General features: G+C 33.0%; 1 protein-coding gene across 1 annotated transcript; it reads right to left on the reverse strand.

Moving 5' to 3' along the window:
• Nucleotides 1-5476: 5476 nt before the first annotated feature.
• LOC105323113 (uncharacterized) lies at nt 5477-25292 on the reverse strand. The gene is made up of 20 exons (XM_011422077.4): nt 25113-25292; nt 20298-20606; nt 17280-17402; nt 16959-17060; nt 15329-15442; nt 14581-14783; nt 13986-14244; nt 12737-12838; nt 12002-12261; nt 11252-11482; nt 10930-11145; nt 10605-10704; nt 10186-10367; nt 9538-9996; nt 9065-9312; nt 8622-8853; nt 8348-8479; nt 7413-7554; nt 6971-7212; nt 5477-6382 (listed from the first exon to the last, which is right to left on the reverse strand). Exons 1-20 carry the CDS (start codon nt 25147-25149, stop codon nt 6164-6166), a joined length of 3912 nt encoding a protein of 1303 aa, XP_011420379.3. The 5' UTR covers nt 25150-25292; the 3' UTR covers nt 5477-6163.
• Nucleotides 25293-26446: the final 1154 nt, after the last annotated feature.

Raw genomic sequence — 26446 nt, forward strand, 5'->3', positions numbered from 1 at the left:
TTAATGTACCTTTATAACGCACTTTGAATTTTTTTTCAAAGTGTGTGGATTTGGTTAAAAATTAAACGCACTTTAAAAAAAAAAGTTTATAAAGCGCGTAACTTTTTCAAAGTGTGTTGCCACACAGGTGGTTACAAATTAACCATCAGATCTGTCTTAAACTTAAATTTCAGCTTTAAAATTTATCAGATTCCATGAAAAAAAGTTCTGTATAGAGATATATCTTTATAAAGAACTCTTTTTCATAGAAGATTTAAATAGTCTAAAAATGGCCACAGCCATTGAGCCCTTTTAATATTTCGAAACATAGATATTTTATTTGATGGATAGACAAAGAATCTTTTTTTTTTTTTTTTTTTTTTTTAAATTATTTCACATAACAGAGACTAATATTGGCTTTCATGTACGGTAATTTCATGCATATCTTTTTTAATTTTATTCTATGCTATGGTATGCTATTTCAATGATTTGCTATGATATTTTTATGCAATACTATGATACTTGTATGCTTCCAGAAATTGAAATACATCGTAAAGAGCATAATGATATGGTATGCTATGAGATTTGAACAAAAACTAACATGCAATTTGAACAGTCTACTTACTTATTTATTTAACTTAAAAAAGTCAATGAATGTAATCCGAGTTATCAAAAGAAAAAAAACATTGTTCAACAAATATCTAAATAATTTCTTTTTATCACTTTCTTAATTTTTAACCGGGTTTTCCAAAGGAAAAATCCGGTTATTAAAATGGCGGGCGGCTGCCAAAAGGGTACCCTCATTGTACGGATAACTCCTCCTACAGTTTTCAAGATAGGAATTTGTTCTTTTGCAGATCAATTGTACATATATCAGAGGTGTGCATATTGCTAGGATTTTGATTTCTGATTATTTATGAGAAAAATACTAGCTTTTGAACTTAGTCATTTTTGGAAAAATGTTGCATATGGGGTACCCTCATTGTACGGATTACTCCTCCTACAGTTCTCAAGATAGGAATTTATTCTTTTGCAGATCAATTGTACATATATCAGAGGTGTGCATATTGCTAGGATTTTGATTTCCGATAATTTATGAAAAAAATACTAGCTTTTGAACTTAATCATTTTTTGGCAAAATGTTGCATATAGGGTACTCCATTTTACTGGATACGGGTTGACATGGATTATGGATACAGTTCACATAAAAGAAAACCCAGTTTGCTGTCACATTGACAGCTTTTCACTTGTTTTATATGATTTAAATAAACTTACACCTCTGACAAATTAAAATATTGGCCAGTATGTAAATAAATACTTGATTTAAACTAATTTGAACCTCATGGAAAATATTTCATACATGCATTTGATTAGATGAGTTATTTGTCATATTATCCTCAATGCATGTTCATGCAGATTACTCTATCATTATACATGAGCACAAAAGATTTCAAAAGAACTAAATATACGAAGTGCCAAAGTCAGGCCTGTCACAACAATAAGTCAAACTCTCTCAAATAATGCTTTAAGATTAATGATTAATAAAACACTTTATTTTTTTTTAAAAATATTTTCTAGTCATTCAAACTTGATATTGTTCCTACATGCTCACTATGACGCTATGACGTTGACGTCTTTACTATAACGTCATAAGGAAAATGATAATATTAAGTATATGAAGGTAAAAAGCATGTAAAGACCCTAAGGTTATACACTAAATGAATTTTTTTAATGGACTGAGAGAAAATTACATAATAGCATAAAGAAATACAAATAATAATTAATGTAATAATTACTTGTAACTATAACCCCATTAGCATGGGTCACTGAAATTTTTGCAATTTTTGAAAATGTATTAAATTAAGCTCCTTCGGTCTTCAATCATGTTCCTGATAATGTTTTTTTTTAAAAAGTATGAATCGTATGAACTATGTAAAAATCTCGAGATATTTCAAACTGCTGTTTATAGAGGCTGATTTGTCAAAAAAGTAACCTTCAAATTTGCCCTAAATTTTTAAAAATGATTTGTTTAGCTATAAATGATTATTTAGAAAAGAAAAAACTATATATTTTTTTTTTAATTTGGGTACTTTTCTATATTTTACAGAGCTCTTTTTTTAAAGGAGACCAATATAGTCTAAATTTTTCACGACCAACGAGCCCTCTTAAGACAACATAATGGTACATTACTCCTGGTTTCATAAAACAATACACCTATATGATCAGAGTTAAACCTTCTTTAAGAAAATGATACAAAGAGAAATGTGTCAACGAAAAAATAGGAATTAGATCTTGCAAGAAAAAAAAATTATGAAGTTAATTTCAAATTCTTACCAAAAATATGAATCACTATAACAAAAAACATCGTTCCTTGCATTTTACGATTGCATGTAAATAGTCCAAAGCCCCTGCAAACACGACATTTATCTGATCAAATAATTGTGGGGAAGAAACTTACACTAACGCTAGGATAGTATCGACAGTTGGAATGCATGTCAAACACACTGATTTGACTACTCCACCGTTAATTGTCTGACATTTATTCCAGGATAAAGCAGTGGGCTGGCTATGAGAGCTTTCAGAGTTCCTGTTATACATTTTTACCCTAAAAAAGAAAGAAACCACAAACTGCACCCCCCCCCCCCCCAAAAAAAATAAATAAATAAATAAATAATGAAAATTAATATGTCCAAGAATGTGTTCATCAAATCTTTGTATAACACACTTACAATGTACAAATTAGATGCTTTTCAACTTTTTTTTTAAAGTCCGTGCCCTGTTTTTTTTTCTCAACATGCAAATTTCACAATCCTTAATACTAGGTTATGAGATTTTTTTTTGGAATAAATTGTGATTGTTAAGCGTAAAACATTTTTTTAAAGAATTGATACACATGCAGAAAGCAATCTTATTCTTTGGAAAAATGTCGTTGAAATCTTTTACGTAAAAAAGTCATATTTTCCAATCAATCAATGGTCGTTAAAAAGTTTAATACTTATATGATCAATTATGAGATGTATGACTGTGTTATTGTAGGCATTGGGAATTGTTTTTTCCAATGTTAAGGAAGTTGGATGGCCAACAAATTGACAATCAAATATTTCCCAATTTTTCAAATTATGATTTGGTTAGATATAAAGAATCATGAAGTTAAAAAAAATTTTGCTTCATTTTTAAAAAGAGCTCTGTAAATTCCGTCTAATATGCAAAGTGTTCTTAATTTCATGTACGTCTTTGATACTCCTAAGTACGGTCACATTTTAGCTGTGATAACCTGCTTAAACCATAAAAATTGTATCCTCACTCATACGTACCTGTCTAATTTTCAAAAAATGAAATCGATTTTTATATCCGTCTTATTTTGTGAGTCTTTCTGGCAGTCTGTGACGTCACACCTATGTCGGGTCACCCAATGCAACGAGGAGAAATAGACATCACACATGTAAGTACGAACAAATTGCAAACTAGGAAAAATCTCGAACGTCATTGATTTTTGAAAGATTTTGATTTAAACGAAGACAAGTGTTATTCCATGATTTTTTTAAGAAACCCAAAAAAAGAAGATCGAAAAACTAGAAAGTTTCCAACAGAAAAAAACCCGCCTCGCATGTATTACATAAGCCTTCATGACAATTAAAAATGTTGATTTAAAAACAGAATTATATATTAATATTAAAGGTTTATGTGTCGTAAAATTTATATCGAGCGGAAGTACGACCTGTTACACCAGCACGGTGCTTCCTGTGGGGGTCAGAATGCAAGCATGCACAGTGGTCCATATGAAATATACATCGGGGGTCAGCAGGTATTCATCAAATTGTTACAGAATTTAAACCACTCGAAATCGGGTCTCCAGGTATATTGTAACGTGTCTATTTCTTGCACGTAATATGCCAAAATGCACGAATTAAGAACCTTTTAGAAATGTGGTTAATGTTTACAAGCACGCAGCGGTTTGAAATATAATCAGTTCATCTATTTCTTGTTTTAACATGTTTTATTTCTAAAGAAACTTGCATAACTCTCAAGATATGAAATTATCCAGCATAGGCCTAGTTAACAAAATAATCGGAGCCCTTTAACTTTACACCGGTTTCCTTGAAACAGATTGTCTTTTTCAATGGGTTTTAGTTTTAAGTACCTGAAAGCTTTATAATTTAACCCATTTATAATATTCATATTCTCTCTCTCTCTCTCTCTCTCTCTCTCTTTGAAATTTTAGTTTTATGTTAAAAGATTTAATGTATTTAATAGCTGTTAAAAATTCAAATGTGAAACATTTTTGCAATAGCAAACAACACAACTCTTTGATTCTTTATGTTGTTTTTCTTTTATGCAATGAATTCATTGCATCTTTTGACACATATTCCAAGCAAGAGAATTACCAGACTGTCACGTGATTTTTTTGCTTTTGTTGTTTTTTGTTTTTTGCAGTCACTTGCATGTTTCAGTTCACATTTATACTACTATATTAAAATAATAGACTCGAATACCGAGAAATTGGAAGAATACTGTCTTTTGTTTTTTTATATTCAAAACATCATTGGTACTTGAAGATTGCCAATTTGTTTTTATTTTTTCTCAATTAAGCTTCGCTAATTAATAATCAACGAAAGTTCCTTTGAAAAAATCCGGAAATCATCTTGATTTTTTTTAATTTTACAATCTTGCGCATGCGCATTACATTCACGTTTAATCACGGGAACTCTTTAGTTTATGTTTCCACAATTTCACACTTGCATGGATAAACTCAGAAGCGATAATACAAATACGTGTAAATTTTCATTGAAAATTTGTCATACATACTGTTCACCAAAGGAAATACGGGAGATCAATCTTAGTGCATTTAATATGAAAAATCCTGAGAGTCCCTAATGTCAACATGGTGTGTAAAGCGAGTAAAAAAAGTTGGTGAAAAAGTGTTGAATTCTTCATTAATTTAGATGAAAGGTATTTACAGCCTCAAAATGGTTTGTTATGAATAATTTGACTGTTATCATCAATGCACTTCATTAATTTTCTCCAAAATCATTTCGGAGCGATTCTGAAATTATTTGCTACATTACGGGTATATGGGAGGCATTTCAACTGTGGTGAAGGCCTGTCCTGAGCCACATTTAGATTATTCTAACTAAGCAGAGTGTAGTGAAATTAATAGCATTTTTTGTAGGCTTAAAGCTTGTATATGTAAATGTCAACAATACGGTGTGTCAATGTATCGATTTCGTATAAGTCCGATATCATATGCAACGTCGCATCAACCGGTGCACGCACGGGTCAAAGACTAGTTACAATAATAAAATTAAGATACATGCACGAAAATAACTGTTGTGCCATCGTCTTTACATTATATCGAAATATTTATATATCACATTATATTTGTTACAATGAAGAACCGTCGATACATGATTTCACATATGTATAGCTTATCAAACAAGAAATGCAGTCAGTTGTAGCGATAGGTGACATCATTCAAATTAATTTTATTTCATACAATGCAGTTATGAGTGTATTGTAAGATTCCTCAAAGTTTAGATACCTTGTGAAACAGCAATAACATATCATATGAATGTAAAATAGTTCTAAGGCAAGTAGGTTCTCAGGCAACATGTGAAACATTTGTTTCAAAAGTGAACATTCTAGCGCAAACAGCCTACCCAAATTATCAAAAACACTCATAAAAGTTAATATATCTAGAAATAAAAGATAAGTTTTTGGTATTGTATTGAAATCTTTTGGATATGTAACTCATTGGTTAATTGATAACTAACCTTACGGTTTCCTAATTTATACAAATAGCACATTGCATGAATATAGACACCTAGAGTTGAATTCAAAACAAAAGATTAAATTTCATATTTTTTTTTCACAAGCTTTCTAAATTACATTTGGTATTTAAATATATTTGACCACTTCCAATAGAAAGCAATGATGTACAAATGAATTGTGACAAAAATAGACTAAAGGCTTATTAACATTTTAATATTTTGTTCGAAAACATTGAATGTTAATGATTGAATAAATTAAATGAAAAATTATTTGACTGTAGGAGGGATTCGGAATGTTTATTAGATTCTATTGATATGCATAATAAAAGGATTTTTTTCAAAAACTGTTGAAAAAAAAACTCCAGCACATCCATACATTTTGACAAATGGAGGATCTCAAGTCAATGAATCTTTGGTCAAACAGTTTGTACAAAAAGTTCACATAGTTTCCAATTTTTTGATACATTGTTGCTGGCAATATACAAAAATGCTTCCAAACATTGGGGCCCTACACAGGGACACTGGAAAGAACAACGAGTGAGAGGCTCCAGAGGGGCCACCGATTTGTCAGAGAGAAAGCAGTACGTTACGTCTCCACCAAAATCTCCATATAAAATTGATGATGGATAAAATACCTGAAATGTACGTATAAAAATTCAGCAAAATTCAAAGTTATTGACAAATGCTAATATTAATCAGCGATTGAGCAAGTGCAATTCTTCACTTGCAACAGTAGCGAATATCAATGTTATATTACATTATTGAGTTATTAAGATAATAAACAAACATAAATGAGAATAAGCAATGGTCACAAGGACCACATTGCTCACCAAAACAACCCAAAAACAAATCCGAGCTGTTACCCACGTTTTGTAAATTGTACTATAATAACTTTAATACAAATCTTAAAGAGGATATTGTTTGCCCTAATATCTAGACCTATCGCTTATGTAAGCTAACTTTAAAAAATAACTCGTCTGGAAAAAATCCTTTCAAAATAATATTAGATATTGAAACACCTTATATGGCACCTTTCAGCTTTTTTCTTATTTTGAAAAAAAGGAATGTTAAGAAAAACGACAACAGCCGCCAGACAAAAGTTTAAATTGAAAATATCAATGATATGAAAGGATAAAAGTTACACCTTAAAATTCCGATAGTTGTAATTTAATATCTTTATTATTTATAGAATCACTTTAGTTTTTTTTTATAGATAATATTACCTTAAATACAGAACCATCATTTTGATTATCACAGTTTATATTCTTTCCAATAATGTGTAAACGGAAACTTGAAGAAAATAGTCCCCATATTCCTGATATATTCATACGCATCCAAAGAATAGGCGGAATCTGTCCGAGCACAGGAAGGTCTAAACACGTATCATTCGAACCGTCAACCACTAAGAGAATTTGAGACCGCAATGTATCATTGACGTCGTTGAAAATCATAAAGTTGTCTCCAACTAAAAAAAAAATGCAATATGAATGAGATAATCAAAAAAAAAACATGTCTTTTACATAATATATTTCTTTCTTTGTTCTTATAAATATTTCTCCATCTTGTAAAACGATATTAATTTTCACATTAAATATACATATGTTCACTCTTAAAATAATATGGACTTTATTTAAAATTATTAGGACGATACAGTAAAGCTTGTACCATTTGACGTTATAAACTGATGCATCACACAACAGGACGATGTGTTCCCGGGAATGGAATCCTCGAGAACAACAACTGAAGCCATGCATCTACTTTCAAATGCGTAAGCAACGTGGGTGTCGTTTTCTCGTTCATATTTTAGCTAAGTGTGCAGAATGAACCAATGGTAGATGAAACAGGCATCTAGTCATTTCAAAACAGCTTAAAGGGGTATGGTCACGATTTTGGTCGAATTCTATTTTCTGTTTTTATTATTTATAGTGCTTATGGAATGCATTTGTAATGATTAACCAACATTTTTAGAGTCAATCGTAAAGTCATAAGCAAGATTCAGGGCCCACAATTCTTTTTCACGTAAACAAGGCTCGTGCCCTGTTTTTGTTTTAATAAGTTCAATATACCAGAAAAAAATCTTTTTCATCCTGGTTTATATATCTTCTCATTCATTTTAAGCATAAATAAACAGTTCCTGACATTTAACACATTCAGTTTAGTTCTAAAACTGGAATGTTCACTTCAGCTTTCAAAATGTAAACAAAAGCTTTGTTTACATAACAATAAATTGTAAACTTTCTTATAACTCAAAAAATGACACTCAAATTTTGTTTGCTTTTTTAAAATGCCTTACGGAAGCATTATAAACAATAAAATCGAAAAAAAATTGTTTGACCAAAATCGTGACCCTGCAACTTTAATTTAAGATCAAAACAACATTTGAATGCAATGAATTGCAAAAAAATAAAAAATAAAAATAAAAACAAATTATCTTTCAAAAGTGTTATAATTAACATTCAAATGCACACGTTGTCATTTCAGTATAGAAATCTCTTATGTCAAAAGTGAATATAATCCATATCAAAATTGCTGGTATACATGTTTATTGTTTTAAGAAATGATTAGTTTGAAAATCAGGAAAAGGCATGGAAAGAACTTACACTTGTTGTAAAGAATGACTGCTCATTATCTGTACGACACTTGATGTGACAAACTAAAGGCAACAATGTTATATTCAGGCTATTCTTCGATATTTCCACTCCAGTAACAAAATCAATCTTTGGCAAAATTGTCTGAAAGAGCAAAGCGTTTTTAAATTATTTTGATGAAGACTCACCATAGCATAAAATTGCTCTAAAACGTACGGATTTTATCTGCAAAGTCAACTGATCAAAAATGCATTGTTGGTAAAAACAAATTTGTTCTAAGACTAACCATGCTTTTAACTATTAAACCAAGTGATGACGTCACGTCTGAAAAAAGTCCAATGGACCTGACGATAACGGTGAAACTGTTTAAGGAGGATCCCTCGGTACGTATGTCATTCCGGATACGGGCCACAACTCTGATCGTCATTTGGTCATCGCCAGCATCGGTGCTGAGTCCTTGGTTACAAAAGACAGGGAACTCAAGGGTGATGTTTCCTAAACTTCCATCGCTATATGCTCTACGTCAATACAGAAGGTATGTTCTATTAATTAATATCTCTCGTTTGTTTTAATTTAAAAAAAAACAAATAGTTATGAAATTTCAACAAAGAATATTTTAGAAATGTCTGCAAACATGCATACACACATGGATATTTGTTACGGTTATCTTGTTTTATAACCCAAAACTTTTTTCTTTCTTAGAAATCCATGTATGTGATATACACTTACAAATACTGATCAAGGGACCCGTCCAATTGCATCGATTGAAAACACGGTCGAAGATTTTCTCCAACATGAATTATTTTGTATTCGTTGACAGAAAACACGGTATCGCCGAACGGAAAGTGAACGTACAGTGGTCCCGGGGTTTTACTCCTTTCTGTAGTTATATTCACAAACAATTCGAATGTCTGGTTTTCAGACAAGCATGTTCCAGTGTTAAAATGGTATATGTCTGCCGTGTACACTAAGTTTTGCTAAAAAAAGGAGAAAAAAATCAGTTCATAGATATTGTATGAAACAAAGGGAAAAAAGATACACATGACCTCTAACGAAATCGTTGAAGTCGCTGAAAAGATATGTATTCATATTTGGTTGTACTGAAATCGATCTTTTTACAAATTAACAATTTTTAGTTGACAATGAGTCCATGACTAAGTCATAGACTCATTAACATATTGGTCTTAACAATTTCAACTTACATCAAACGTTGCAGTTCCTGTAACGTTAAAGACGTATGCAACACTCAGTGCGCCACTGGTAACCTCAATAGTGTGAACATCGCCAATATCAGTATACCCCGGAGCAGCCACCGCAGTAAACCGTAGAACAAGCCAACTAATGTTCTCTACTGATACATTGGTTGATCCATAGTTTGTTACGCTGAGGAAAACGTCTGCTTCATTTTGTAACTTTGAACTCTCTGTTCTATTGGAAGACACAGTCAGAGAGGAACACACAACACTACTTCCTGTTTCACCAATCGCAGCCGAAAGTAGAATAAGGCCGGCTCTTCCTTGTCCTTCTACGACCAGTGACGTCAGAGACAGGCTGAATTTGAACACGCCCATGTCAGGTAACGTCAAGTTGACGTCAGTAGAAAAAACGTGTCCTAATGTTAATTGACCGACGGATATTTGTTTACCAATACTCGTTGGAACCTTCATGTTTGAAGAAACAGTGACATATTGGAAGTTAGATATACAGATGAACAGTATCTGCATAAAAATCCGTTTTAACTTGATACAATCATGTACAGACTTTCATGTTGATTATCTAGATACGATGACATATTTGCTTAACCTATCTTAGAAAGCATTTTTATTACAAGACGAATAAAATAGAAATACTTGTAATCCTGTTGGTTCAGTCGACGTCAGACTGAACGAAGAATTCCACAAAATAGCCCCGTCAACGTAAATAACGAGATCTAGAGGGTACGTGGTTCCAACTTCAGAATCCAGTCCCATATACAGGAGAGTCTCAAACTGAATGAGGTCTTTGAGGGATGTGGGGCCAGGAACGAAGGCCTCTAACAAATCAATATCAATAAGAATTAGATGTACTTTATAAAAAAGCAAAGAATAAAACGATATTTTACGGTATAAGTTGGCACAATGAATAATTGTTTGGACATAAGAAGAAAACATATTTCAATATGATTGATATTTCTGGGAAGTGTACAAATTCAACATATTGAGAGTTGCCTCAGACATATTATTTCTCAAAATTACACACACTATTTTTCTTTGATTGTAAAGGAACAAACCTTTATTTGCAAAATGTGTTGGAAAGACCAAGGAAAGAGAAGCGTTTCCTATGACATCGTAACAACCTGCTCCGTCAATCTTAAGACGCTCCACTACTGCCTAGATTCTCAAATATAGAAAAAAATGTATAATTATGATAACTTTTATAACGTAAATACTATATACAATGTATACTATCAATGAACAAGATCAGACATATGAAAACAATATATAATAAATTACTGTTTTCTAGAAATAAATGTTAGTAATTATATTTGGGCAAAAATACATTTTCACGCAATTTTTAGAGAAGACTATTGATTAAACTGAAAAAAATCTTCTCACAGGCAGCCGGTAGTTTTCCCCAACTTGTGTTACAGAGAGACGAACAACTCGGAGAGCTGAACCAGAGTCATCTGCTGTATGGCTTCTGGCTTCTATCACGATATCAGGATTGGCCAATGGCATCCAAAGGTCAACGGACATCCGGGTCATAGAACCACGGTCAAGGTCAGAAGCGGCGAGAAATGAAGTGAAAATTTCAGGTGTTTTGATTGGGACCTGCCATGAATTAAACATAACAAAATTGGGGTAACATTGCGAAATGAAATGAAATTAAAATAAGATTGAGCAAAATCATAGCAATATTTGATGAATGTTTTCGAACCAAGATGGTCGTGTTGATAGTATACATAATGTCTTTGTTCCAAACAACAATTCCGCCTATTAGAACTTGGATCTTTACGGCGTGTAAACTTCCGTCCGTGACGTTATCAACAGACTGGACGTAAACCTCAGTCTCTATGGCAACCATATTGTCTACATACAAACTGGAGTGTCCAGTGTTGACTACATCTCCAAGGGACAACGAAGCAGATGTAACGACATGGAATCCAGTCTAAAAATGTTTTTAAAATATATAAATAGTGTTCATCAATGAAAGGAAACTAATGGTAAAAATCCCTATTGGTGAGTTAAACATGTTTTTTTCTTCAAAATATTGGGAAGTACATATTAAGCATTTTTGTCACATATGATTCACATATAGTATCCTTTTTTATGATATCATATGAACCAATTCATATCTGTGGATCATATGTAGCGAAGCTGCCTGTGTACTAGAGTCTTTCTTCTTTAAATGTGTCAAGTAAGTTGTCAAGTCCTTTTTCACAACTAGATTCCTTATCAAAAAAAACCGCAGAAGCAAAAGCAGATAATATGTTTAAGCTTAATGATAATCATCTTCCACGAATTTCAATGATTTACATTTTGTTATTTCTTGTATATAAAATCTTTACTTCATGGCAACATTTGATATTTATTATTTGCCTCTGAAATCACTCAAACATAACAATACATTTTCCCTGCTTATAAGTTTGCATTCAGGACACATTTTTTGTCTTTTCTAAACACTTACGAGATTTGTTGTCGTCGAAGCTTTGTAACTAAATGAACTTGTCAAAGGTTGGATGTTGTTTCCCGTATCTTTAAGCACCAGACTTCCAATCGCCATGACTTCTCTAGTGCCCGAAGCTTTCACAGATACGACAATGTCCGGACTGGTTCCCAAAGGAAACATGAGTTTTATGGTCAAGTTTCTTTTACTTCCGAGATGTACGCTAGGATCTTCATTGTCTTGGGCGCCTGCTTGGAGAGAACTAGTAGGAGGGCCATCAGCTTTAACCAATAATGATTATTTACATTTTCCAGCGTCTTTGTCTATGTAACACTACCAATCGATCTTGTAATGTATGGCCCAAAATAATCAATCAATGACTTTTTAAATATTAATTCATTAATGAATTAAATACAATCGCTGAAAATTATGAATTCCTTCTATACATTATTACATGTATATCCTAGTTTAACTAGTACAGTGATTGTGAGTTAAAAATACTCTTACTGTAAATTGTATTAACCATAGTTAAAATTACACACACAAGTACAGTGTTTGCAAATATGTTACAATAACAAAGTTTTCATATTGTATAATTGTCTTTCCACAGGAGTTTTAAAATAAATAAATATCAATTGACTTAAAATATCAAAGGTCCATATGCTGCATCTATGTGTGTAAAAAAAACTATGAATAAATTGTATTGCTAGATAGAATAAGAAGCAGTGTGTTTTGTTTGAGTTTTTGTTTGTTTACCTGTTGTACAGTATTGTCCAGTAAGACCTGTACCAAAACAGTCACACACGACGACAATCTGGCTCCAGTTACCAACGCATTTTCCTGGTCCACAACTCTCTTCTGTAATATTTAACATAGAATTTGATTATTTTTTAAGAGTAACACATGAAAAAAAAAATCCAAGCTTCATTGTATGAATCATATACTGCACCCACATGTTACTATCAGGAATACCTATTATTTAAGGACGTTGTTTACTCAGGGTTTGAGTTCTCAAATTCGGATTGTAAAAAAGATCAAAGTCATGAGTAAAATTTGTTCTAAACACAAAAAGTATTCAAAGAATGAATTATTATTGACATAAGATTCAGTATATTTACTATATTATAGAATTATGTTCAAACAAATTTGGGCTTTAAGCAAAACAGAGGAAATTCGGACTCAGATTTCAGATTTTGTTTTTCACTGAAATATTTTTGGTAGTACTGTATTCTTTAAAGTTAAGATTTTATTTGTTACTCAACGTGATTTTGCATATTTTCGGTTTGTTTTATCTCAATTTAACATTTAGATAATTGTATGGCACACACTACAAAAATATTGAAGAATGTTTAAAAACGAAAAAGGACACCATATCTCAAAATTTTGATCATTGACCTTTTATAAATTTTATGCCAGCAGAGTAAGGTAAAAATACATAGTTTAATAGTACAAATGTTTTAGTATTATCATTATTCAGTTTTTTGTTAAATTGAATCAAAAATGGGTAGGGGTTTTAAAACTGATAGAGGAAATTCGGACTGGAATATTTATAGAAATTGTGAATGATAACGTAATGCTTTGTATCTTTTTCGTGTTTCTGCCATTCATAAACTGTATTTTAATTTGAAAAGAGTTGAGCCATTTGTATTATTTTCACAATTAAGAAATCTCAATCAAAGTATAAATTTTTAAAGGATTTTTCTTATATTTTCAAAAAATATTCTGTGGCCATTAACTCAAAAAGTAGGTCATTGACCTACATGTACTTTTTTGAAAGTGAAAAAGACCTTGCTACCAAAAAAATTACGTCCCCATGAACCAGGAAAACTATGGCTACCCAGGAACATTGACACCACGAATAAAAATGACTCCACGGTATTGCTTATAACCAAATATATCACATGTAAAAGTTTTTAGCAGATCTTATGGTTAAATTTGTTGACCACAGAGCCTCTTAAATGTAAGGGTAACTTGTAATGGGACAAATTAGAACAAAGAGAATTACCTGTGGACGTGACGGTCCGTAGAATATCTACTGTCACTTCCGCTGTAGTAGATGTCTGAGGGTAGTCCCCACCACCAAGATCCCCGCCTCTGTACCAAATATAACCGTTAGTGTTTGAATCAGCTGGTCGCCATAACAGCACCTCTGATTCGTTGTAACCGAATATGACTCCGCCGTAATTTGTCAAAGAGCCGTCAGTTAAGGAAGTTCCTGCGCTATGAAATAAATATCCGTTATTGTTCCCCTCGGTGGCTTTTACCTGAAAGAAGTCCGTCCTTATGCTTAGATATTCATTTTTTAAAAGATCATTAAGGATACTGTTTTAAAGTTTAAAGGCATTTCGCTTTAAATTAATATGGTATAACAGTCTGTCGGTGTACTGTCTGAAAAAGATTTGTGACGACATTCATGTACCTGAAAAAAATGTATGAAAGATGTTTTGAATTTCTTATAATTTATTTTAAGCTTTTTTTACCTCGCAGAAATGTAATTATTATACAATATTTCTTGAAGCGAGACAAAATTCTGATGAAGACAGCTGAGATTGATTTTACATAAATTCATCAAACTGGTACTGAACAACTGAAGGACTTACTTTAACAATAAACAAATGACTATCAATGGAAACAGAAGGCGACAGGGGAACTGTGTCGGGATGAGCTGTATTTTTGGCAATGGTTGTACTAAAGCTGACCACTTTGTCTTCTGACGGTAGAATCCAGGCACTGATTATCAAAAGGGCCAAATCGGCCAAATACGGTGTCCCCCATCCCCTGTAGGCACATCCAACTAGGCCAGCTGTGTTAAAAATAGAAATTTGACCTTGTTATATTGAAAATCTTTTAAAAACTGGGAATAGAAATTTACAATGTAGACTAAGGTGTGTTCTTTAGTTTAACAGTAATTTGATTTTTTTTTCTTATCAATGATAAAAACTGAATTTGTACTTTTCTCTGCTTTGAACAACAGTTATTCATGACTTGCTTTTCATATAAAGAGAAATCAGCATAGCACGTGTACTTGAATAGAGCATGTATAGCATACTACCAGTAAACGCCTCGTCACTCTCATCAATTTTGAACATTGTTTAACCTGTCTCCAAGACACAGAACTTTAAACTAAGAGCACGATTATTGTCCCCTAATTTTTCATTTTTCATTTTTACACCGCATGCCCTTGCCGCATGTATTACTAATTCATTAACTTTTCAAAGCAAACTGCATGTGACAATGAATGCCAGTCTTTCCTCATGCAGTTTGTGACCTTGGATCCGGCTCAGTCAGGAAATACAGGCGGTTTCTTTGTTTCTTACAATGCAATATACATTTGCAATTTGATCGTACCGATCCCTTGTCTCTTGGCCATCCCCCATATCCGTATATACATGTCGTCATAGGCCACAACCGTACCACACGCCCGGTCTGATGACGACATTCGTCTGTCTTTGAATACAGCTCCTGCAAGTACAAAATATATAAAGTAAGATACGCGTTAAGTAGGTATACGGTGTTCATCCAGTGTGTTTGCTCAGAACTATATTTTGTTTCATTTTATTGAGTACCACAAGATGGAAGCTCGTAACATCGTTTGCAAAGTGGAAGCAAACATCCAAAATCCAAATGATGAAAAAAAGCTCCTTCAAAATTAAATTTTTTCTTATTTATGTAAAATTTAAAAAAAATGTTTGTTATGAGGGGGCTGAGATAATGAAGTACAGTTCTTTGATTTTTATTATGTTTGAACTCCAATACATGTACTGTTAAAACGCAAATTAGGAATGTTCAGCGCCGCCTGTGCAATGATATTTGTTCGTTAGCTTAATTACAGTATCCTACCCCAGCGTGACAAATGTTACCGATCAAATGCCCTTGCAATATTACGAAATGCAGCCAAAAAAATAGAATTTCGATCGATATACAGGAAGTCAGAATCATATTATATCATCAAATAATTATTGCTTGATCTCTTAGTCTTACCAGACTACTTCCAGAGACTCCTTTGCTTTTATTATGGGGTCCCGAATTTTAAAGGCAGAGGGTAAAACTAATATTAGAAGGTTGTTTCAGCATAGATACATGTATATTTGTTGTTCTCTGTCATGTTCTTCATTTAATTTCAAAAGTTCATGTTTTGCAATTATGGCATTAACTATTAATGTGACACATTGTATTCAAAGATGTTAGCTGTCACGCAATCTTATTGCTACTTCTTATTTAAATTGAAAAATCGCTTTCTCATCAAATATTTACATTTTCAATGTGCTACATGAAAAAAATACTGGTTTCAAAATGTTGTTTAAAAGTATAGAAAACGGAAACAATATCTTAAGCTATAAGGAATCCTTCTTTGAATATTATGAGGTGATAATTTCGGTCGGAGTGTGGTCAAATCTATCACATAGCCCTTCGACTAAAACTGTCACCTCATAATACTCAAAGAATGATTTCTTATTCCTAATTAATGAGAGGGGGTTCTTAGGGGATGCTATTTTGTGAATTTATACTTGTACCTTAAGTTTTTAGAATAAAGACTGCGTTTCATAATTTACTGGGGATATTACTTGTAATACCTTGGTGAGGGCTACCTTCGGAATCAACAAAAACTGAGCTTCCCTGAATTTAAATGATATCATAGTTTTTTACAAGTATATTTACATTTTCCAGTGTCTTTGCCTGTGATAACACTACGTATCGATTTTGTACTATAAAACCCATAATAGAAATGACGCCAAATTGAGGCGCCAGCGGGTTTGCTTATTTATATTTTTAAAATATTAAATCGTACGATGGCTTAAAATTATATAAATATAAGTAATAAGGAATCATTCTTTGAATATTATGAGGTGATAATTTCGGTCGGGGCGTGATCAAATCTATCATAAAGTCCTTCGGGCTTTATTGGATTTGATCACGCCCCGACCAAAATTATAACCTCATAATACTCAAAGAATGATTCCTTATTCCTTATATATACCGTCTGCTTCGTAAACAAATCCGTCCCACATTTTCAGTTGTACAATGACAAGATCGGGTGTTACTCCGAGGTTGTGAGGAATATTGCCTCCCGGGCTGTAGGCTGAAAGCAAAAACAAATACTTTTTTCAAGGGACTATTTAAGATACTTGGTGTAATGGATTCTAAAGAATATTAACTAATCATAAATTAATCCATATCTCCTCTTATTGATTTTCAAAATTCAAAAAAAAAGCCGTCATGATGATCAATATAATCATTGTAAGTAGATTTGATAGCTACGATTTTATGTCAATTCAAGAAGTGGCTGGTTTAGACTTACGCGGTCCGCCAACTCCGTATATATTTGTGCTATAATTAGCTGGTGGAAAATCACAGATCCGCCATGCTCTCACTCTGACGTCGGCAGTTGAGTAGTACGCATCAAATGGACCTACAAATCCAGCTGTAAATGCGAGAATACAATGTAAGGAAAAATTCTAAACTAAAATTATTTATATTTTCTAGATTTTGAAATGTTAGGATTATTTCGTGCAAGTAGACCTGTTGACTTCCATTTAGAGAACCTTTTGTAAGATAATGCTAGTATATACTATTTACAGAAGTAGCAACACTTACATTATATATAACGTTATCATACAATATCAGCAGGCCGTTACGCCGCGTTAGAAACCTGATTACAACTAATATATAATTGTGTATTACAGTATTGCCGCGATCGACAGAAAGTATTATTTTAGATACCGCGGTGGGATGCGCGATTTAAAAGTAAATATGTTTTGACTGTACTGTATTCGTTATATAATCATTTTTGTTCTGGGCACTGAAGTCAAGATAATACACAATAGATATTGCTGACAACACGATTAAGCACTTGTAATATACGTTCGGTCGCATATATATATATATATATATATATATATATATATATATATATATATATATATATATATATATATATATATATATATATATATAAAGCACAGGGAAATTCACTTTTGTTGGAGCTCCACCTCCGCCCCGACCAAGGCTTGAATTCACGACCTCTGAAACCCAATTTTCTTGCAGTGAGCGGCCACCGCGCTACCCACTCGGCCATCTAGGCAAAACAAAATATTGCTTTCGATGACGAACGGAACCTAGCGCGCTGGTCGCGCACTACACAGTCGCTTGAGATACAGGTGGAATATAGTTAAACGACAATTTGAGAGGATCGGAACGATACACATTGCATAGATACACACAAATATAATAAGCACAAACATTGCAATGTCACCTAGTATTGAAATGAAAGAGAAAAAAAAATCATATTGCTGGGATTAACGTTTACAATGATGCGCACTGAAGTGGTAAAAATGTTCGTTTGAATGGAATATTCTAAACTTTTATCGAACGTCAATTGTTACATGAGACACGCCCATTTCTTTTATAACGAGGAAAACAGTATTCGTAACAATGCTTTCGGAACCGCGCTCATCTTCTAAACAACACAAGCAGGGCTGCGGACCGAAATTTGTACACAAGCTGAATCCCGATATATTCTCCGTTTATGTTTTTCATGCCCCGCGCATATCCCAGTCCTCTCAACACGCTGCGAACACAGTAACAAATGCAAAAGATCGAAGAAGGCGAAGAACCTAGCTTACCCCTCTAAAACGAAAAACTTAAACATGTGCAACATATGTTGTCAAAAAAACCCTTTTCTTTATTTGTAAAAGGAAGTTCAAAACACAAATTTGTTACTAAATTTTTTTTTATTTTAAACAATATCACTGTTTCTGAACATAGTTGAAAGAAAGAAAGAAAGAAAAGAAAGAAAGTTTGTGTTTTTGTTTTTGTGTATAATGTACGTGTGTGAAATTCCTGCTTGCGTAGTTTAGAAGAGGGCGGTTCCGAAAGCATTGTGACGATTACTATTTTCCTCGTTTCAAAAGAAATGGGTGTGTCTTATGTAACAATTGACGTTCGATACACAGTTTAGAATATTCCATTCAAACGAACATTTTTACCACTTCAATGCGCTTCATTGTAAGTTCGTTTTGTTAGGTTATTTAACTGACTCCTTCGTACTTACCGGTATGTCTATTCAGCATACAAATGGGGACGAACTTTACAGGCTTTTACTTAGTCTGTTTTTAATCTTTTTTCATTAGCATTAGATGGTTTGATGGGACAATTATTGGCAGTTATTTAAAATACATACTTAATTTATCTCACAAAAATACCTGGTTTAATAAGAACAACTTTCGGCAGCTTCAATGAGTTTTTTATTTTTTCATCAGGTTAATATGTTTTACGGTGTTACCATTGTGGCGAGCACATCAGGAACCACAAATATTTAAGGAATTAGGAATCATTCTTTAAGCATTATGAGGTGATAATTTCGGTCGGGGCGTGGTTAAATCCAATAAAGCACGAAAAGCTTTATGATAGATTTGACCATGCTCACCTCATAATATTCAAAGAATAATTCCTTATTACTTATATTTATATTATTTTCAATTTGTACACTTTAAAACAACATTATTTTAAAACCACTATTTTTAATGTAGCACATGCTATGTATTGCTACACGGCGCAGCCAATATACCTATTTTCGGTTATGCTATAAGACACGCCCATTTTGTGTCACTCATGTTTTACAAAGTTATTGGGTTTTAGGTTAAAAATTGATTTGTAATGTTATCACAGAAAAGGACGGTTGAAAATGTAAATATATCGTATTACTGTCAAAAATAGACTCGCCCGACTCTAAAACAGCATCGTTTCCTCTCCCAGACCCAGAACCCGAAATTGGTAACTTTAATCTTCATTCCAAATTATATAATTACAAAATGATGTGGCTGTTATTCTAACAAAAATAATAATCTTTAAATAAACTCTAATCATGTTTTTAAATTTTACGGAGCTGTAAACTGATCAGCCATTTCGGTATTGCACCGCGGGGGCTCGAAGAAATGCTGGGATGCTGCATTCCGGCAGAGCTCGGAAAAACACCTCGAGGTGAAGTGTTGTTCCGAGCTTTTCTGCAAAGGCCTGAGATGTTGCGATTGTATTCTAAGCTCGTTCTTCTTTTTTTCCCAAACTGGTTTTTGAGCTCGCTTTGATCGCCCGAGATGCGCGCCGGCGAGCTTATTAATAATTATTGTATTCATAAGGATTTCTTTTTGTTTGCATGGAGGTAGAAAATTGATAGCATGATGAAACATTTACATGCACGACCAACCTTCCAATGCATCCTTGTTAAATGAATCCAACGCTTTCCAAAATAGAAAAACTCTACCCATGAACAATATTTCATACAGTGAGAAACAAACTTTGAAGAACAACGGAGTCATACCTGTGCTGACTAGGCCTCCTTTCGTCGTTATGGTGCTGACAGGAACATGGAGGCGCACGTGCGACTCGTTGTAGGAGCACAGTACGGCGCCATATTGGGAGTCGCCATCTTCGTCACTTCTCTGCCCCGCCCCGAAGCCCGGGAAGATGTGTTGACTGCCCTCCCTCACAACCCTGACTTGTACGTCCACTTTGATGGGCATCTCGCCCAGCGAGTGTCGGATGTAGATAGGACTTTGACCCTGGGCCACGATCGTCTGCCATTCACTTATGAAAGGGGGTTGAATTCCAAGGGAGGATCCCACTATTACTGACCAAACAAAAATAGAAGTTACGTTTGGGGATTTTTCTGGGAGTTTATTCATGTACATGTATTATCGAATGATAGAACATTGAACTTGTTATATCGATCTGAGATGTTGAGTCCAGGCTATTTCTATTTGAAATGAATGAGAGAGAGAGAGAGAGAGAGAGAGAGAGAGAGATGGAGAGAGAGAGAGAGCACACAAAATTTTAGAACCCTCTATTTACGAAACCAGGAGCTAAGCTAGTAATAAATCCAATAAATGCTTTAATCTTTGTATGAAATGTTGAATCTTTAATCAAATACATAACTATTTTTTTACCTTTCTCTTTTTAAACCTGCGAAAAAACTTCTCACATTATTACCGGAGTGAAATCGATTTTTAATTATCCAGTGTGAGACAGCAGTGTGAGATTTTTCTGTCTCAATGTGTGTTTTACAACGCCGCTGTAAAATCTAATCAGACACAGTATATATATGCTGTAAGGATAAAATAAGTAATGGAATAATCTAATTATAACCCCATGCACGTGGCATCGTTTTTTAAAAGTGTGTCCCGGAGGGGGGGGGGGGGGGGGGTATAATCATCCAAAAAATCTTGACAGGCAAAACAAAAAACCAAAAACAATTTTGCAAATCATGCAAATCGTAATCTGTTGTAAGGGGGGGGGGGTGCGTTGCGTATACCTTTAACTACTTCATTACCTTCAATTCTTTTTTTCACTTACATTTGTTACATTCAGTCCATAAAACACGGGAAGGGGTGGCAACTCCATGGTGATTCAATATACATAAATGTATGTAGATTTAAGAAAAGTGTTTGCTGCGAAAAAAGTGCCCGAACCCTCACCCACAATCCCCGCGATGCTACGTGCCTTAATCCAATATGGATTTTTTTTTTTTTTGTTATGCTTAATTTATTACAATTTATCACGCGGAGTACTATAACCCGGAAGTAAATTACTTTTAAACGTGTTAACAAAAAGTTTTTTTAATGTAAAATAACGTGACAAAAATAATACTCGTGTGGGACAGTAGTGAAATTTCACCTCGGGACCGTGAATCTTGTCCAGTCGGCGGAATTTCACTACCCCACACTCGTAATAATAAATAATTCTATTAAACCCAAAGCATTAACGAGTACAAAAGAATTCAATACAATAAAATAAGACTAATCTATAAATCCACGAGGAAAAAATGTGAATACAATTTGTTTAGGTTGGATTACTTTGATTTCGAATACCACCCCGGATTTTTGAATAACTAATTGTTCATTTTGTTGGGTTGGTTTTTTTTTGGTTTTTTTTTTGGGGGGGGGGGTGTTTGTGTGTATTTTTTGTTATTGTTTTGTTTTGTTTTTTGTCATGGTAATTTTATTTTTGATTTGAATGATCATCAATCTGTTCATATGTTTTTCTGATTATAAATGCAGATTTATCGGAAATCTATAATCCCTTTCCTGTAAACACAAGTTTCTAATCAGTGCATTTTTTGACGCCAGATGCTTCAAAAGTTTTAATAGTCATATCAAATATTATACCGACAAGAATTAATTCCGATAAATTGTTGATTGATTGTATTTTCATCTTTAACTTACAATAATAAAAGTTTATGTTTATTCTATTAACGTTAGGTTTTCATTCTCTCATTTCTGAATCAATGCAATGGCTCCTTTTACAGTTTATATATTTGTTTCGGTACCTGTCCATTGCCCAGGCATACTAGCGCGCGCGAGAATCACGCATTTCACTCGAAACAAAACGTTTAAGGACCACATTGCTTAATATAGATTTTAGGTATCTCACTCTTCATGGTGGTTGTATCAAGATTCAAATAACACATGATTTTAAACAATTTTCTCTAGAAAAATCTTCCGCAAGAAAATAAAGTGGCTGACAAAATTTTTCTAGTAATCAGTTAAGAACGGTCTTAAATTCCGGTCTGGAAAAAAATCGGGTGGACGCCCCACACAATCAATCCAAATTATTTTTCAAACCGGGGGCGATACAAACCTGTAACTATATATCGCACAATTGCAATTGTGCTTTTTGTGCTATTTCGTTTTAAAAATTTGTTTTTTAAAGTTAACGTCATGGATATTTTGTGCCATCATGCCTTTCATTTTTTTTTTCTATTTTAAGCATTGATATCAGTAGGCTCCTGAAAGATTTCTTTGCTGAAAATTTTATTAATATACACCCCTCTTGGGGATATCCGGTTGAAAGCACGTACTAGGGACGTATTTACATATTACATTATGTACATACAGAAACAATGTCTCACAGACTGATATAATTCACCAACTGCAAAACGCTGAATCTTCAATTATTGCTCTTAAGAGGCAGTAGTGTTTAGATAACCTTCACGTTTTGCATGCAGACATACACACAGGGGATTAACTTTTTTTTCAAAAAGAAAAGGCTTTTCAATAATTCATTTTCAAGCATTAACTACAGTTCGTACACACTTGTTCGTTTGTTGGAAACGTCTCTCTTCAGCTTGTCATGTCGTTTGATATTTGTCAAACACGTCAACCATTCCTTGAATTATCAATAGTATGTTTGATATTATATAAATAGTGCCTGTTTGGGAGGATAATGACACCCCGAGAAAACCATTGTCAACCGATGCGAAGCGGAGGTTGACAATGGTTTTCGAGCGGTGTTAATTTCAACTCTTACCCTCCCAAACAGGCACTATTCATTTTATTATACTGAATGTCTAATTTCAAAGAAAACTTTACTGTTTTTATATAGAAATAACGTGATTTTTATGGCGAACCGTACGCGTATAATTTACGCGCATGTAACAATTCGTTGTGTTACCCGTTGCCAAGGTTGTTGCTAACGCTGAGGGTAATAGAATGAATTATTAACTGCGTCTTAACCAATCAGATTTCAGTATTTAACATGAAAGTATAATAAAACAAATTGGTGGATTTACAAAGATTGACAGATAAAAAGTCAGATATGAGGATTTCAAATATGGTTTACATCATCTAATTGAATAATAAGTCATGAAGTGAAAACACGAACGGTTTCATTATGATTATTATCAATAGCTAATTGTTTTTATTCATATATTTTTTTTTACCCAACAGTGTGCATTCCTTATTCTACGCGAGTACTTATTTTTTGCAATTCCACAAAATTTGATTAGATTGCGAAACTATAAAATCGCGATCACTAAACATTGTTGTAATTCATATACTTTGCAAAACGTATTTTTCGCGATTTTACCGGATTTTGTCAGTTCCTCATGTTTAATTGTGAATCTATATACAGTAATATTATTTAAATTTTAAGTTCATTGAATATTAACCCTTAATTCAATGATCGTAAAATAAAATTATATTAGAATAATTGATAGTAAATTCCATCGGATATATGTAAGGTCTGAAATTCAATTTGAAAAGACTATTCACTTATTAATTTAACTTTTAAGAATTCAATGAATGTAATTCGATTTATATTTAGTATGTAATACTTGAGTTAAGCTGACTAGGACGTCATGGGAAATATTTCATAAAAGCATTTGATGAGATGAGTTATTTGTTATAATATTATCCTCAATGCATGTTCATGCAGATTACTTTATCATTATACATGTGCACAAAAGATTTCAAAAGAACTAATTAAATCCACAAAGTGCCAAAATCAGTCCTGTCACCAAAATAAGTCAAACCCCCTCAAATAATGCGTTAAGATGAATAGGTTATAAAACGTCTTATTCTTTTAAAATATATTTTCTAATCATTCAAACTTGGTATTGTTTCTACATGCTAACTATGATGTTATAACGTTGAAGTATTTACTATAACGTCATAAGGAAAATGTAATGTTTATGAAAGTAACATATATGTCAAGACCCTAAGGTCATACACTAATAAAATGATTTTTTATGGACTGCGAGAAAATTACACATTAGCGTAAAGAAATACAAGTAATAATGTGATAATTACTTGTAACTATAACCCTGTAAGCAGAGGTCACTTAGATTTTTGCCAATTTGAATTTGTAATAAAGCAAGCTCATTCGATTTCCAATGCAATCAGGATCTTGGTAATGTTTCAAAAAAATCTATGAATCGTACGGACTTCATGTAAGAAATTAGAGATATTTCGAACTGCCGTATAAAGAGGCTGGGTGGTGAACAAATAAATCTTCCTAAGATACATTTATTTAAAAATTGTAAAAATCAATATGATTTGTTTAGCTATAAATCTCTGTACTAAGGAAAAAAATCCTTATATTTTACTTTTTAAATTTTGGGTATTTTTCTATAATTTTTTTTAATATAGAGCTCTTCTTTTTATGGAAATCAATATAGTCTAAAATGGGCTACATCATCGAGCCCTCTTAAGGCAACATAATGGTACATTACTCCTGGTTTGATAGAACAAAACGCCTTTATGATCAGAGTTAAACATTTTTTTAGAAAAGAAAAAGAAATATGTCAACGAAAAAAAAGGTAAAACTTTCCAAAAAATGAAAGTAAATCTCAAATTCTTACCTAAAATATGAATAACAGTCACTGTAGCAGAAAACATGGCACCATGCACTTAACGATAAATGGTCCAAAGCTCGCGCCAACACGACATTTATCTGATCAAATATATGTGGGGGGAAAACTTCCAACAACGCTAAGATAGTATCGACAGTCGGAAAGCATGTCACATATCTCTGAGACGGCGCGCTGATTTGACTACTCTATCATTAATTATCGGACGTTTATTCCGGGATACAGCAGAGAGCTAGCTATGAGAGCTTTTAACGTTCCACATATAGATTTTAACCACAACAAAAAAGAATGATGACAAATTGAAAACCAAAAAAAAAAATTAAAAAAAATTAATAGGTCCAAGAATGTGTTCATCAAATATTTGTATACCACCCTTTCTATATGTAAATTAAATGTGTTTCTACTTTTTTAAAAGTCCGTGCTCTGTTTTTTTCGGTTTATTTTTTTGCGCGCTCTCTCTCTCTCTCTCTCTCTCTCTCTCTCTCTCTCTCTCATTCACTGTATAGAAAGTCTGAAACAGAATAATGCAATACATGTTTATTCAAATTTAAACCTTTTTGTCCGACCTTCAGAGTTTCCTATATGCAAAATTTACAATCTTACTTCTAAATAATGAGATTTTTTGGAATAATATTTGAAGGTTAAGCGTAAGCATTGATACACCTGCAGAAAACGATCTCATTTTATGCAAAAATACGGTTAGCAATAAGGATTAGCAAGGTCGTTCGGCTTCTTCCACGTAAAATGGTCATATTTTCCAATCAATCAATTAATCAATGGTGGTTGAAAAGTTTTAATTTCTATATGATCATAGGCATTGGGAATTATTTTCTTTTAATGTTAATGAGGCTGGATGGTCAAGAAATTGATAATCAAATATTCCCTAAATTTTCAAATACTAGTATAATTTGCTTAAATACAAACTACATCATTTAGTAAAAATAAAATACCAAATAGCCCTATTGTAGATGAAAATTTCGCTACATTTTTGAACAGAGCTCTTTAAATTCCGTCTAACATTCAAAGTATTTTCCATGTACGTCTTTGATACTCCTAAGTACGGTAACGTTATAACCGGAATACATCGAAGTTCATCCTGAGTCTAGACGGAAAACAGCCAACATTTACGTACGTTTTATTTACGAGATTGAAAATTAAATGTACTTGTGTAGTCTAGTCCGAAAATAGCAACGGCCGACAAATCCTCTTGATATCACTTGATATCGCTTGATATCACTAACGTGACGTCTATAGATATCATTAAAATCTTATACAATTTCTTCAATAACAAACAATTTTCGAATGGGTGGTAAAGATAAAGAACA

This window comes from Magallana gigas, chromosome 9 (genome assembly GCF_963853765.1).
Source record: "Magallana gigas chromosome 9, xbMagGiga1.1, whole genome shotgun sequence".
Taxonomy (NCBI): Eukaryota; Metazoa; Mollusca; class Bivalvia; order Ostreida; family Ostreidae; genus Magallana; species Magallana gigas.

What these genes read in the sequence shown, in the direction of transcription:
- LOC105323113 (XM_011422077.4), bottom strand. Translation starts at nt 25,149, where the DNA reads ATGTTTTCTGCTACAGTGACTGTTATTCATATTTTAG. An exon ending in GACTGTTATTCATATTTTAG is followed by an intron (nt 20,607 to 25,112) that starts GTAAGAATTTGA and finishes TTGTTTGGTCAG; the next exon opens with TAATAGTGGGATCCTCCCTT. An exon ending in AGGAGGCCTAGTCAGCACAG is followed by an intron (nt 17,403 to 20,297) that starts GTATGACTCCGT and finishes TCGCATTTACAG; the next exon opens with CTGGATTTGTAGGTCCATTT.